This window comes from Anopheles arabiensis, chromosome 3 (assembly GCF_016920715.1).
Source record: "Anopheles arabiensis isolate DONGOLA chromosome 3, AaraD3, whole genome shotgun sequence".
In the NCBI taxonomy this organism is placed as follows: domain Eukaryota; kingdom Metazoa; phylum Arthropoda; class Insecta; order Diptera; family Culicidae; genus Anopheles; species Anopheles arabiensis.
In genome coordinates this window covers 14,485,791-14,499,698 of record NC_053518.1, presented here as the reverse complement: position 1 = coordinate 14,499,698, position 13,908 = coordinate 14,485,791, and the positions used below count along the sequence as shown (strand labels likewise).

The 13,908-nt window shown below is 50.5% G+C and overlaps 3 protein-coding genes across 4 annotated transcripts; 2 read left to right on the top strand and 1 right to left on the bottom strand.

The window, feature by feature from the left end:
• Positions 1–353: 353 nt before the first annotated feature.
• LOC120903548 lies at positions 354–3,307 on the bottom strand. Of its 2 annotated transcripts, none has more exons than XM_040313037.1 (4): positions 3,057–3,307; positions 2,830–2,986; positions 1,904–2,744; positions 354–1,835 (listed from the first exon to the last, which is right to left on the bottom strand). In XM_040313037.1, the coding sequence occupies exons 2-4, from the start codon at positions 2,910–2,912 to the stop codon at positions 1,026–1,028; spliced, it is 1,734 nt and encodes a 577-aa protein (XP_040168971.1). In that variant the 5' UTR covers positions 2,913–2,986; positions 3,057–3,307; the 3' UTR covers positions 354–1,025. The 2 variants fall into 2 exon arrangements, with proteins under 2 accessions (XP_040168971.1, XP_040168970.1); XM_040313036.1 differs by having other exon boundaries at positions 3,135–3,307.
• Positions 3,308–3,993: 686 nt separating this feature from the next.
• LOC120901492 (cell cycle checkpoint protein RAD17) lies at positions 3,994–5,877 on the top strand. Its single transcript, XM_040309476.1, has 5 exons — positions 3,994–4,105; positions 4,183–5,144; positions 5,212–5,402; positions 5,477–5,598; positions 5,675–5,877. The coding sequence occupies exons 2-5, from the start codon at positions 4,187–4,189 to the stop codon at positions 5,802–5,804; spliced, it is 1,401 nt and encodes a 466-aa protein (XP_040165410.1). The 5' UTR covers positions 3,994–4,105; positions 4,183–4,186; the 3' UTR covers positions 5,805–5,877.
• A 194-nt stretch (positions 5,878–6,071) lies between these two features.
• LOC120903424 (structural maintenance of chromosomes protein 3-like) lies at positions 6,072–13,747 on the top strand. The gene is made up of 6 exons (XM_040312848.1): positions 6,072–6,171; positions 6,243–6,357; positions 6,428–6,564; positions 10,122–12,526; positions 12,610–12,841; positions 12,916–13,747. Exons 1-6 carry the CDS (start codon positions 6,157–6,159, stop codon positions 13,651–13,653), a joined length of 3,642 nt encoding a protein of 1,213 aa, XP_040168782.1. The 5' UTR covers positions 6,072–6,156; the 3' UTR covers positions 13,654–13,747.
• The last annotated feature ends 161 nt before the right edge of the window (positions 13,748–13,908 follow it).

Genomic DNA, 13,908 nt, shown 5'->3' with positions numbered 1-13,908 from the left:
CCGCCAGTCCATCACGATTTGATATGTATTAACGATTGCTTCATACTACAATAGACTACTGTGATCGTGTTAACCTGTTAACAACACGATTGCTAGATTAACAACAGCTTTTGATGACATCGGACTAAAAAAAGGTCCAAATATAGGCCCAAAATTATTCCCCATTTATAAATTTATAAAGTTATTAAAGTTTCATTAAGATGTTTGCTTCGCCGCCTTCCAAAAAAAAAAATATATATATATATATATATCAAATAATTCAGGAGCTTACCTATTCTTTTTTGTTTCATGAAACGTTAAATTTTGATTAAAAACTCACTGAAATATGGTTAGAAAAAAATGGACCTCAAGACTAGTTGTGGCGATCTTGTACATGTTTAATTAGTTCCTCTTACTGATAGTCGGACGGGTTGTTGGGAGAGCTCGGAGGGTTGATAGCGCATATGTCTCGCTATCACGTTGGCGAATTACCACCTACATTGTACGTTTTGATAAATTTGATTGTGCTTGTCTCCAATTAAAATATGGATAAGATACCGCTCCCTAAGCGAGACAATTCAACAAGAGATATAATCCTGACGATTTTATGGCCTTCTATTATAGAGCTGTCTTAGTGGAACACATAGTAGGACTCTCTGAGAGAGATATTTTGCGTTAGTAAAACTCCTTCAGATACTAAATTAGAAGCGATATTGTTTTCCCTGACCAGGTCATTGGGCATCGGTAACTTACGAATTGGCTGCAAGTAGTTTCTCCCATTGACTTTTTCCACCTGGTTTCACCCCTATTCGGACACAACCCCTTTAAAAGCGTAATGGCTCAATGCGGATTTAGGAAGACCTTAGCACCGGCATTGATAACCAGAAGTAGTAAAAATATGGATGAACTAAACACATTTTATAACAAATTAAGATTCTATCCATACTGTGTATGCATAGAAGAAACTATTCGCCCTAGCATTGAAGCCTAGCTCTGCGCGAGTAACTTTTCGTCCGTCTTTTATCAAGATATGCTCACTTTTAACGTTATGTGCTTTTTGTCTGCTGGTAGAACCGCCACTCCGCGATCGGTTCGATGTGATGCGGTTCCACCTTCATGCTCGTCCACACGCGATACATGTTGTGGAAGCGTAGCCCGTCGTACGGTGTCGTTGGCCGGTACTCCTGCGGTAGGCCAAGCGCTTTTGCCACCCGGTCCATGTGGCTGTACACTTTTTGGAACAAGAACCCTAGTCGGAACGCGCGCGAAATCAGTTTCTGCGGGTGCGGTTCCTGCAGTGGATCGAACGCACCGTTCGAAAGTTGGTGCGCGATGAGCAAAAGTAGATCCGCTTCGAACAGGCGAATCGCACCACACTGGCGCAACCGGTACAGGGTAAGTACCGTGCACATGAACGCGGGTGGCACGGTATTGAACTGTTCCACGTCGAGCAAATCGTCGGAACAAACCCAACGCCACAGTTGCAGTTTGCGCTCGAGCAGCGAGGCCTGTACGGGCCCGTCGGTTGAAATCAAATCCATTACCGGTGGCGGTGTGATGGCAGTCGGGAAGGTAGCTGCAACCGTACCGAACGAGTGTGGTTCTTGATGGTTGCGCTTTGTGACGACCGTTATGTGCTGCCGTTCGTGCTGATGGTGGTATAGCAGGATACCACCGATGCGGGAAATAATCGGTTCGATTATTTCATAATAATTGCCAAATTCTGACGACCGGTAGTCGAAAAAAAAGAGCGTGACGTTAAACGGTACCCCGGTCAGTATGCTGTGGGTAAAGCTGTACCCAGCCTGTAGCAGATAGGCGAACGGATCGTCGGGTTTCTTCTCCGATGGTTCATCCTAAAAGAAGAAATTAATAGCCAGGTGAGTAATAATCGTACGAAAGAGTGACCCACACCCATACGTACCACCTGGTAGAAGGCATAGCTTTGCCGAAACCATTCGTAAGCTTCCGGCGGTACGCGCCTCTTCTTGTACACCCGTCCCAGTATCGAGCGTACCGTATCGTCATCCAGCTTCCCGTTACGCACCGTCAACCGTCGCACATACTCGGCCAGCTTGTAAAACTTTTGCGTGTGCGGGCCAAGATCGTTCAGAAACGGTTCCAGCTCGTCGTAGCTGAAGAAATCGTTCCCGGCCAACGTTGCCCACAATGCCATCTGGCGCCACTGCAAGCCAAGCGTGCGTAGTAGCGCCTGCCTGCCGTAAGCCTTCGTAATCAACTTGTTCACATCGATGTGGTTCGCGTGCCACAGCTGCCAGCCGCCCTCGAAAATGAGGAAATCCGTATCGTGCGATATCACCGCCAGCGCCTTATGCTTGGTGGCGTAAATTGCCAGCGCCTGGTCGCACTCCAAATCGGTCGATACGATTAGCTCGCCATGCCGCTTGGCCACATTCTCCAGCTTGATGCAGGTGTTGTTTGGCAGCGTTCGGTCAAACTTGTCCGCGGCCACTGCCAGCGGCATCCGTGCATTGATTCCGTCCAGTACATCGATCATCCGGTCGTACTTGCCATTCTGCCGGTTGATCCACGTGTCGTACTTGTTCAGCTGCAGTGTACCGTCGTAGAAAAAGACCAGCTCGGCACCGGCATCGGTGAGGCGTTTGAAAAACGAATCCGCCGTATGCTCCACCACCCAGAACTGGCTGCCACACAGTAGGCTTCGTCTGTCGGAACAAAACACTCCGAACATCGCCATCAGGTCAATCACGACCAACGGCTTTTCGACGCTTTTCTTCGCATTCCTGTCAATTGGTTCGAACGGGTTTATTGCTGCGTTATGTTTCATCAAATTGTGTAACTCTTGCCATTGCCGCCGTTTTTACTTACGAAATTTCGTGCTGCATTTTAACGGTGTATAGTCCACCGTCCACCTTCCTCTCCATAAAGCTGTGGAGATGACGTATTCCCATTTTCAGTGCCGAACTGCGTTGGGATAACTAATTCCGAGTTAATCGAGTAGGTGTGTCCAAGTTTCTAAAGTATGCTATTAAAAATAAAGTTGTAATTAAGCACGGAATTTCTAAATAACATGACAGATGTCTCCCTCCTCACACCTTGGCGTAACGCGGCCGGTGTTTGGACTTTACTCGACTCGAACTAGGATCCTCAAACCATATCAACCATTAACTTACAAATGTATCGTGATAATCTTGTTATTTATTGCTACACTAGATGCTTCAGAAGAGAATTTATTCAAGCGTATATTCACAAAAGCGGTTTGCCTGCCAATCACTTTATAAATACAAAAATAAACAAATATGGACTGATCGGTCGAGTTTCGTGCGGCACATGTTTTGTTTAGGTGGGCCCGGTGTACATTTGACTCGTAACCCACGTAGCATTTTGGTTGCCCCAAGGAGCAGAATGAACATTCGCGGAGCGTTACAATGCGTTACATTTCAGTAGTCAATTTCGGTAAAGTCAAACGGTAAAGATGGGTATCTCTGCGGATTTGCGAGTGACCGTATTAATACACGATGCGCAATCTCAGATTGCGCATATATTCGTTTTATCAAAACATAAGTCATTTCGCGTAGCCAACCCTGAGATATAAACGGCATTTCCATACATTTTCAGATTGCGCCAAGATTGCGCATAAATTTTCAAGATTATATGTCCGAGATATATAATTATTTTTTGACAGATAAATATATCAAACCGACCCGTTTGACAGATAAATATATGCGCAATCTTATACGGACGTCACACGAAGCGTAAACTTTGGCGTAAACTGGATTTCAGCCATACAACCCTGATATCTTTTGACAGGAAGTTTACGCTCTCCCATACAAATCAAGCGTAAACTTTTTGAGTTTACGCCTCGTGTGACGTCCGTATTAGATTGCGCATCGTCTATTGCTACGGTAACGTCGGCCGTGTGAACGGTCCTGTTTGCTTCCCTGGGCCCTTGGCACATTTTGCTCAACGGGATTTGTTCGTATTTTCTCTTCTTCTTCTTGGCTTTTGATTTTAAATATGACATTTCTTTAAACTGTCAAAAAGCGATCGAGGTTCCCAAATAAATCGGTTTATCAAAACGTAAACACTGAAGTGGCTTTTCTTGCATTTTCTATTATTTTGCAAAAGAAATCCACAATTAAAGGTATTAATTTTCCACCCTTACCTTATTACTTTCCTTCTATGAATGCGTTATCTACTTGGTGTGACTTTATATTGTAGAAATATGCAAAGAAAGGGCGACGGAAAGCCGGCTGATCTGTTGGAACACTTCAAACCGGCACAGGAGGCAGACCTGGCGATACACGTGAAAAAGATAGAGGAAGTGAAGCAATGGCTAACAGCAGCGAAAAAACTACACCCCGCAACGCAAATCCTGCTCGTCACGGGCCCATCCGGCAGCGGCAAAAGCGTTTGCCTGAAAACGCTCGCCAAAGTGCTCGGCTACAGCATCCACGAGTGGACGACACCGGTCGATGTGGATCTGTACTACGACGATAAGTTCGATTTCGACCAGGATCGGGTGGAGAAGCAAGGCCGCCGGCCACAGAAGGCACTGTTTGACGATTTCCTGTACAAAACGTCACGCTACTGCTCGCTGTTTGCCAGTGCGGCGGGCGAATCGTCGAAGCTGCTGCTGGTGAAGGATTTTCCCAACTCGATGCTCCGGTCGCCGGAAGAGTTTCACGATTCGCTGGACCGCTTCCGGGACAGCAGCACGGATCCGATCGTCTTCATCGCCACCGATACGGCCAGCAAATCGCTGGACGTGGCGTACAATCTTTTCCCGCCGGCCGTGCTGGAAAGCTTCCAGATACACCAGATCAAGTTCAATGCCGTGTCGGCAACGCTGCTGAAGAAGGCGATCAAGCGCATCGGCAGCGTTATGAAGGCGGATAAAGACATCGCCAAACAGTACCAAACCGTCCCATCCAAGCAGGTGGAGGAAGACATCATTGCTTCGTCGCAGGGAGACTTGCGGAACTGCTGTCTGAACTATTTGTTCACGTGCATGAAATCGGACGGTGGGCCCATGCCGAAGCGGTTGCGTCTTGATGGCAGCAGCGTCGGTGGTAAATCGGGTAAAGCTAGCAAAGCTGCCACCAACAGGCATAAACAGCCGCTCGGATTGAATGAAAATTTAACAATTATGCACGCACTCGGACGCATCTTCCATCCAAAGTGTGAGTTAAAGTCAAGCACAGACGTGTTTGGAAAGCCGTTGCAATGTCGTGTTTTTCTTCCCCACAGTTGTGAAGCAAGACGGAGAGACGAGATTCGTACATTCGCCGGAAAGCATAACGGAATGCTTCCTAACGCAACCGACGAGCATCGTGTCGCTGCTGCACTCAAATTACGTGACCAGATGTACGGATATACAAAACGTGGCTGCTGCCTCCGATACGCTCACTGTAGTCGATGGCATTATGAACGAATTTAGAGTTAGTATTATTTTATTTTTATGCTTTATATTCGACCTTTTAACGCAAAAGCATCTTTTCTATATATTGCATAGAGTGACCAGCTCGCAATGTACGGTTTAACCATAGCCGTTCGTAGCATGATGGTGAACAACGAGCAAACCGCTCACGGATTTCAACCGATAAGAAAGAAAATTAAAGTACAGCTGCATGAAAGGTAATGATACTGGAGAGAGAGAAATAAAAAATCAATTTCAAAACGTTTTCAACTCACAAATCATATTAATTTCTAGCACGAAATCCTACTCAGAGGAGCTAAAGAAGCTCGGTTTAATTGAACGACCGGTCCCGCCACGGTTGTTAGCCACGGAGTACAAGGGTTACGTATCAATGATTCGAAAACCTGTGCCAAACAAACCCTAAGGTTGTTGTTAACCAGTTTCGTTGTAAATTATTAATAAATCGTAAATAAAAATATGAAATAATCTCATTTAAATGAAAATATTATCCGTGTGTTTAAAAAAATCCCATACGAATAAATTCTGAAGCTACAAGCCGGATGGAATGAGCTTGAAACCGATCAAAGTAGGCCCCGTTGTACACGTTGCTACGGCGGTGCCATTATGGCCCGTCGTTGCGGTAACCATGGCAACCAATCCGTTCTTAAATTTTGGCAATTCAGACAATACGCACTGTGTAGAGCAAGTGTCAGTTTTTCATCATCTATCGGACCGTTTGGAGGCAATCCAGTTAAGCACCCGCATTTGTCGTTAAAATGTATCTGAAAGAGGTAAGAATGATAAAAAATTCCAAAATGTGTGTCGTTTAACTCGTGGATAATAACGCTTCTTCTTTCGACAGATCATTATCAATGGGTTTAAAAGCTACAAGCTGCAAACTGTCGTTGAGCGTCTGGATCCCAAGCATAATGTAGTGGTGGGAAGGAATGGTTCGGGGAAAAGTAATTTCTTCAGCGGTAAGTACGTAGTGCTTTATTATTAATCTTCGTAAAATAACCTTTTCTAAACTGTTCCTCCTTTTACCAGCAATCGAGTTTGTACTCAGCGATGAGTATAACAATTTGCGACCCGCACAACGCGTCGGTCTGATTAACAAAGGCACGTCAAAGAACCGGTCCGATAGTGCGTATGTGGAGATTGTGTTTGACCATTCGTCAGCATCGGTGAGTAGAATTTTTCGAATGTCGCAATGTCAACGGCACCAAAGAGAGGACGATTGTTGTGAAGTGTGTCACCGCGTTGCTCCGTCAGCGTGGCCTGCTGTGTTAGAGTGCGCTTCCAAGCGGCTTGGTTATTGTTATGTAGTGGTTGGTAATGCGTTTGGTTTTTAGTTCTGCAATTATGAGCAATTGTTTAGGAGAAATAATTAATTTCATATAAAATGTTTCAATCTCTTAATTTTTTAGAAATTCCCAGAAAAATGTGTTTTTTTAGAAAACCGGCTTTTCTACAAACGCATGCTTTTTAATTGAACTAACATCCAACTATTGAGCGTTTAAGTAAAAAACATGCCAACTAAAAAGTGACTTACTATTGAATTTCCACTATATCAGCTTATTTAACACATATAAAATCGCTTATGTATTGCAACAGGCATTTGAGAAATGCGAAGTATCACAAGTATCCGGAGTCGTTCGGAATCGTCCGGAATCGTACGGAGTCGCACGGAGTCGCGCGGAGTCGGTGTCATCCGGAGTCGTTCGGAGTCGTTCGGAGTCGTTCGGAGTCGTTCGGAGTCGTTCGGAGTCGTCCGGAGTCGCCCGGAGTCGGAGTCGTCCGGAGTCTTTTGGAGTCCTTCGGAGTCGTTCGGAGTCGTTCGGAGTCGTTCGGAGTCGTCGGAGTCGTTCGGAGTCGCCCGGAGTCGCCCGGAGTCGGAGTCGCCCGGAGTCGGAGTCGTTCGGAGTCGTTCGGAGTCATTCGGAGTCATTCGGAGTCGTCCGGAGTCGTTCGGAATCGTCCGGAGTGGTCCGGAGTCGCCCGGAGTCGGAGTCGTTCGGAGTCGTTCGGAGTCGTTCGGAGTCGTTCGGAATCGTCCGGAATCGTACGGAGTCGCGCGGAGTCGCGCGGAGTCGGAGTCATCCGGAGTCGTTCGGAGTCGTTCGGAGTCGTTCGGAGTCGTTCGGAGTCGTTCGGAGTCGTTCGGAGTCGTTCGGAGTCGTCCGGAGTCGTCCGGAGTCGGAGTCGTCCGGAGTCTTTTGGAGTCGTTCGGAGTCGTTCGGAGTCGTTCGGAGTCGTTCGGAGTCGGAGTCGTCCGGAATCGTTTGGAGTCGTCCGGAGTCGTTCGGAGTCGTTTGGAGTCATTCGGAGTCGTCCAGAGTCGTTCGGAATCGTCCGGAGTCGTCCAGAGTCGCCCGGAGTCGGAGTCGTTCGGAGTCGTTCGGAGTCGTTCGGAGTCGTTCGGAGTCGTCCGAAGTCGCCCGGAGTCGGAGTCGTCCGGAGTCTTTTGGAGTCGTTCGGAGTCGTTCGGAGTCGTTCGGAGTCGTTCGGAGTCGTCGGAGTCGTTTGGAGTCGTCCGGAGTCGCCCGGAATCGGAGTCGTCCGGAGTCGTTTGGAGTCGTCCGGAGTCGTTCGGAGTCGTTCGGAGTCATTCGGAGTCGTTCGGAATCGTCCGGAGTCGTCCGGAGCCGCCCGAAGTCGGAGTCGTTCGGAGTCGTTCGGAGTCGTTCGGAGTCGTTCGGAGTCGTCCGGAGTCGTCCGGAGTCGCCCGGAGTCGGAGTCGTCCGGAGTCGTTCGGAGTCGTTCGGAGTCGTTCGGAGTCGTTCGGAGTCGTCCGGAGTCGTCCGGAGTCGCCCGGAGTCGGAGTCGTCCGGAGTCTTTTGGAGTCGTTCGGAGTCGTTCGGAGTCGTTCGGAGTCGTTCGGAGTCGGAGTCGTCCGGAATCGTTTGGAGTCGTCCGGAGTCGTTCGGAGTCGTTTGGAGTCATTCGGAGTCGTCCAGAGTCGTTCGGAGTCGTCCGGAGTCGCCCGGAGTCGGAGTCGTCCGGAGTCGTTCGGAGTCGTTCGGAGTCGTTCGGAGTCGTTCGGAGTCGTTCGGAGTCGTTCGGAGTCGTCCGGAGTCGTCCGGAGTCGCCCGGAGTCGGAGTCGTCCGGAGTCTTTTGGAGTCGTTCGGAGTCGTTCGGAGTCGTTCGGAGTCGTCGGAGTCGTTCGGAGTCGTCCGGAGTCGCCCGGAGTCGGAGTCGTCCGGAGTCGTTTGGAGTCGTCCGGAGTCGTTCGGAGTCGTTCGGAGTCATTCGGAGTCGTCCGGAGTCGTTCGGAATCGTTCGGAGTCGTCCGGAGTCGCCCGGAGTTGGAGTCGTTCGGAGTCGTTCGGAGTCGTTCGGAGTCGTTCGGAGTCGTTCGGAGTCTTTCGGAGTCGTTCGGAGTCGTCGGAGTCGTTCAGAGTCGTTCGGAGTCGTTCGGAGTCGTTCGGAGTCGTTCGGAGTCGTTCGGAGTCGTTCGGAGTCGTCGACACCGGTCGACTCCGGACGACTCCGAACGACTTCGACTCCGGGCGGATCTAGTGGTTCCATTTTGCCGGAGTCGGAATCGAACTAACAATAGTTGGAGTCGGATCGGAGCCGTGGGTGCGCTCCATACAGCACATCACTACAGCACATCACTAATAACGGGCATGTTGTTAAATTGTGCAAGTTTTCGATTTTATCACGAGAGCGCCAACAATTTCTCGTTGCCTCTTAAATCCAAAGGACAAATCAAGGTAAACTAGTTCAGAGCTTATAACGGTCCTGAATCTGATTCTGAACCTATAACATCTTATACTGAGGTCTTGAAAATCTTAAACCCATAGCAGCCTTGGATTCCTGGAACAGATCCTGAACTTATTCCAGTCCTAGTGTTGAGTGTTCAGTCCTACACCGCTCCTGGAACTGATCCTAAATTCTCACCAATAGATCCAAACTTATATCGGGCCAGGTAATGATATTGAACCCCTAACGGTTCTGGAATAGAGTCCCAAACCATACCGGCCCTGAAACTGATCCAGTACTTATACCGATACTGCTTCTGCTTCCACCCCCTAATGCATCCTTGGTACATCATACGTACCACCACCAATATGCATCGTAAGCTTTGCAGTACCAAGCGAATCTTGTCCTATAGCCAGTACTTCATAGTTTGCGGATCGCACTTCACATGCATCCTTGATACATTATACGTACCAACATCAATATCCTTCACAAGCTTCGCAGTCACAACTGCTTGTATCGCTGCATCTACCATTCTGCTGACGAGTGCCCCAATAAGGTAGCATGCTTGTGTCCCATCCGCATGCAGTTGTAGTATTTCACATCCGCTATGCTAGGCTTCGGTTTAATCCCGTTCCACTGGACACCTTGAAGGACGTCTTGAAGAATGTTCGCCTTCACTGCGTCTGTCGTGATTTTGATACCAGATGACTCGAGACCCACTATCATAGGCTCTTACATCTCTAGAAGCCCTATCAATAAGAGACTGACTTCCTAAATAATTACTGTTGCCTACTGATCAGCAGCATTTCCCAAATGAAACTAGCAACCGGTATTCTATATTCTGCGAAAAAACGATTGTACCATCTGTCGGTTAAGGAACCTATAGAGTGCCTAATCCGATAGGACCTTACAACATACGAATTCTAACAAGATTTTGCAATACCTACGGTTAGTTGACCTTCGCGAAAGAGAAATGTAGTTGATTGTGGTACGAAAGAATGGCCCCTATATACCCTCTGCCTTTCTGTTTTGTAGCAAACCACACCGTCGCCGGGAACGGAAACACGCATTCGACGGACCATTTCAGCCACCAAAGACCAGTACACGGTGAACGGGCGTAACGTAACGCGCAAAGAGATTGACGAGCTGCTCGACACACTCGGCCTCTCGTCGTGCAATCCGTACTACATCGTGAAGCAGGGCAAGGTGAGTCAGCTCACGATGGCCCGGCCCCGCCAGCTGCTGCAGCTGCTGTACGATATCGGTGGCATACGCGTGTACGACGAGAAGCTGAAGGAGATCCTGAAACTGTGGCAGGACGCCGACAAAGGTCTGCAGCAGATACACGCCGAGCGCACTGCCCTGGCCAATCGGCTCGAGCTGCTCTCCTCCCAGCAGCGGGAGCAGCGGGCTTTCGAGCAGCTGGAAAAGAAGCATCGCGTACTGCAATCTGTCGTGCTGGATAAAAAGCAGCAGTCTGTGCTGGCAGCTCTCGAGGCTCATGGCCAGGCCGGGCAAGAGTGGAAGGAAAAGCAACGCGCGCTGTTGGAGCAGAAAACGGAAGCAGTGAACCGCTCGAAAGCGCTCAAACAGGCGCAGAAAGACAATGAAACGGAGCTGGCAAGCGCGGAAGCGCTAAAAGCGGACAAAGCGACAGAATTACTTCGCCTGGACCGACATAAGACGAGGGTGGACCTGAAAGTGGAGGACCTGCAGAAAGAGCTGAGACGGCAGCTCGGCTTGCAGAACAGTGAGCAGGAGCAGCTGGAGAAAGATAATGAGGAAATTGCGGAGCTTCAGGCAAAACTGCAAACCCTTTCCGGCGAGTGGGCAAAGGTGCAGGAACAGCGAGCCGCATTGGATTTCGACGTGCTGATGAAAAAGCAGCTGCGCAGTGAACGGTTAAACAAACTGCGGCGTGGAGAGCAGTTCTCTACCCGCGAGGAGCGAGACCGATTCCTGCAGCAGGAGATTGCGTACGCCGGCAAACAGATTGAGAGCGACTCGAAAGCCTTAGCCGAGGCAAAGCGGGCACGGGAAGCGCTGACGAAGGAGCTAGCCAGCGAGAAGGCCAGCCACGAGCGAGATGAGGCAGAGTTAAGGGAGCTGACCGAGCAGGAGCAGTACTATGCGTCGCAGCTGGCCCAGATCAGCGAGCGGCTGCGCGAGGCTAAGGGTGTGCTAGACGATCTGCTTGCCAACGAAGCGGCCCAAAAGCTGGAGCTGAACGATTGCAAAGCACTCATAGCCCGGCAGGAGCAAACGCTGCGCAAAAAGCTGGGTCCGGCAACGTACCAGGGCTGCAAATCGGTACGCACCGTGCTGGATGCGCTGTGTGCGCAGGGCAACGACGGCGGTAGGGCCGGGGTGGCGCAGGGTTACTGTGGCCGTGTGCTGGACTTGTTTCACTGCGACGAAAGCATCTACCAGGCGGTGGAAACCGTCGCTGGCAACAAACTGTTCTACCACGTGGTGGAATCGGATCGGATCGCCAACGAACTAATCGCCCTGTGCACCAGGCACAAGCTGCCGGGCGAGTACAACTTCATGCCGTTGAATCGTTTGCACGCGAGTAAGCAAAAGTACCCGCCGGACAGTGCCTCGGTGCGGCCGCTAATTTCCCTGCTAACGTACGACGGTTGCTACGAGCCCGTGTTTCGGCACATCTTTGGCAAAACGTTGCTGTGCGAGGAGCTGGAAACGGCGGCCCGGGTGGCCCAACAGTACGGGCTGTCCTGTGTGACGCACGAGGGGGACACGGTGCGCCCCGGCGTTCTGTCCGGCGGGTACCGTTCACCGACCGCTTCCACCATTCAGGCGCGTTTGCTTCTCGCCAATTTGGACGATAAAATGTCGCAGCTCGAGGATAGTCTCAAAACCACCGCGGAATCCATACCACCGGCCGCCAGGCTGATCAAAGGCTCGGAGCTGGAACACACCAACGAAGCGAGAAAGCTGGAACGGGCCAAACAGCACGTGGAAAGCGTACGGGAGCGGATTCGCTCCTTTCCGGAACGGTGCCGCAAGCTGGAGGCGAAGCTGAGCGAAGCTGGGAGCAAAATCCGTGCGCTGGAAACGGAGCTGCAGTTGGTGCGCGCTAAGGTGGACGGTTTGCGGCGTGAGTTCGCGACCAAGTTCGACTGCGTGCTGTCGGAAGAGGATGTGCGGGTGATCGAGCAGCTGGACGCGGCCATACGAGAGATCGAGCGCCAGAAGCACGAAGCGTTCAATGCCCAGCTGCAGGCAGAGCAAGCAAAGGCAAAGATTGAGAATCGATTAAACGCTGTACTGATTCCGAGACGCGACGCGCTCGTCGCTTCCGGCGGTGGCGCTAGGTGCAGAGAGCTGAAGGAGCTGATACTGCAGTGTCAGCGGGAGCAGGATGCATTCACACTCAAAATCGACAATCTGCAGAAGAAGATGAAGGAAAATGAGCAACTGTAAGTTAGCTGGGCCAGGGGATCATATGTTGATAAGGATGAGTATTGAATTTATCTTCCTCTTCCGATTTCCTTTTTTTCAGCATACTCAAAGGGACGGAAAGGCGTAACAAGCTTGCCGCCGAGCTGGACCGCTGGGCTGAAAAGTTGAAAACCACCGAGGAGGCCCTCAGCATCGGCGATCCGCAACAAATGCGACACGAGGCCCGGAAACGTGACTTGGAAAATGAAGCACGCCAGTACGCCGAGCAAATCGGTGCGCTCGGTGTTTTGCCCGCCATTGATCGGGCGTACCAAAGGATGGATCTGCCAACGGTACGGTGGGATATGGAGCCTCTCCACGTTTCTTCACGTTCACGCTTCGTATTTGTTTGTTTGCTTTTTTACAGCTAATGAAGGAACTGGATCGCACCAGCAAGCAGTTGAAAAAGTTTGGCAGCGTCAATCAAGCGGCCACCGACGAATCCACCCGCCTGTCGCAAGAGCTGAGCTCGATCGATCGGAAGCTGCAGCAGCTGGAGCAGTCCCGGGCGCTGCACGATGCCAGCATACAGCAGCTGCGCGCCCAGCGCACCGACAGCTTGGAGCGAACGTTCGACAGTGTGCGGCGAAACTTTGGCGAGATTTTTAGCAAACTGGTACCGGCCGGTTGCGGCCAGCTAAGCCTACAGACAGCGGACCTGGACGACGCCGCTGAGGGGGCCATCGAGCGGACGGACCACCCGGACGGCGGGGAGCCGGTGGATCGATACGTGGGACTGCGGCTGGAGGTTTCGTTCCGCGGCAACGGGGAGCTGATGCGCGAGATGAACGCTTTGTCGGGCGGGCAGAAAACGTTGGTGGCGATAGCGCTCATATTTGCGATTCAGCGGAACAAACCGGCCCCGTTCTATCTGTTCGACGAGATCGATCAGGCGCTGGACGCCCAGCACCGTAAGGTGATTGCGGGCGAGATCGCTGCACTGAGCGCCAGCTCGCAGTTCATCACGATCACGTTCCGGCGGGAGCTGCTGGAGCACGCGGCCAAGTACTTTGGTGTGCGGTACCGGAACAACATGAGCTTCATCGATCCGGTGACGAAGCAGCAGGCGTACGATTTCATTGTGGATGCAAAGATCCAAAGCTAACCGTTGTGCTGTGGCCACTCGGGAAAGGCGAGTATGTAGTGGAATCGGTTTGTGAGATTAGTTAGCAAAATAATCGTTATTTGTTTTTTAATAACTGAATTTCATACGAATTAATCTTGCGGAAGGTCCGTCTGTTTGAGGAAGTCGCTCTGAAATATCTTGAACTTGAGGTAGCCTTGGGTGTGTGAGCACAAGTTTCACAGCCAAAAGATATTTGAAAGTTTCCGTTTCATTGCGAGAAACCTTATACGCCGC

Coding starts and splice junctions, on each gene's coding strand:
- LOC120903548 (XM_040313037.1), bottom strand. CDS start 2,912: ATGGGAATACGTCATCTCCACAGCTTTATGGAGAGGAAGGTGGACGGT. Junction 2,745..2,829: donor AAAATGCAGCACGAAATTTC/GTAAGTAAAAAC, acceptor ACCAATTGACAG/GAATGCGAAGAAAAGCGTCG. Junction 1,836..1,903: donor GCTATGCCTTCTACCAGGTG/GTACGTATGGGT, acceptor TTCTTCTTTTAG/GATGAACCATCGGAGAAGAA.
- LOC120901492 (XM_040309476.1), top strand. CDS start 4,187: ATGCAAAGAAAGGGCGACGGAAAGCCGGCTGATCTGTTGGAACACTTC. Junction 5,403..5,476: donor GCATTATGAACGAATTTAGA/GTTAGTATTATT, acceptor TATATTGCATAG/AGTGACCAGCTCGCAATGTA. Junction 5,599..5,674: donor AAAGTACAGCTGCATGAAAG/GTAATGATACTG, acceptor ATTAATTTCTAG/CACGAAATCCTACTCAGAGG.
- LOC120903424 (XM_040312848.1), top strand. Junction 6,565..10,121: donor TTGACCATTCGTCAGCATCG/GTGAGTAGAATT, acceptor TCTGTTTTGTAG/CAAACCACACCGTCGCCGGG. Junction 12,527..12,609: donor ATGAAGGAAAATGAGCAACT/GTAAGTTAGCTG, acceptor CCTTTTTTTCAG/CATACTCAAAGGGACGGAAA.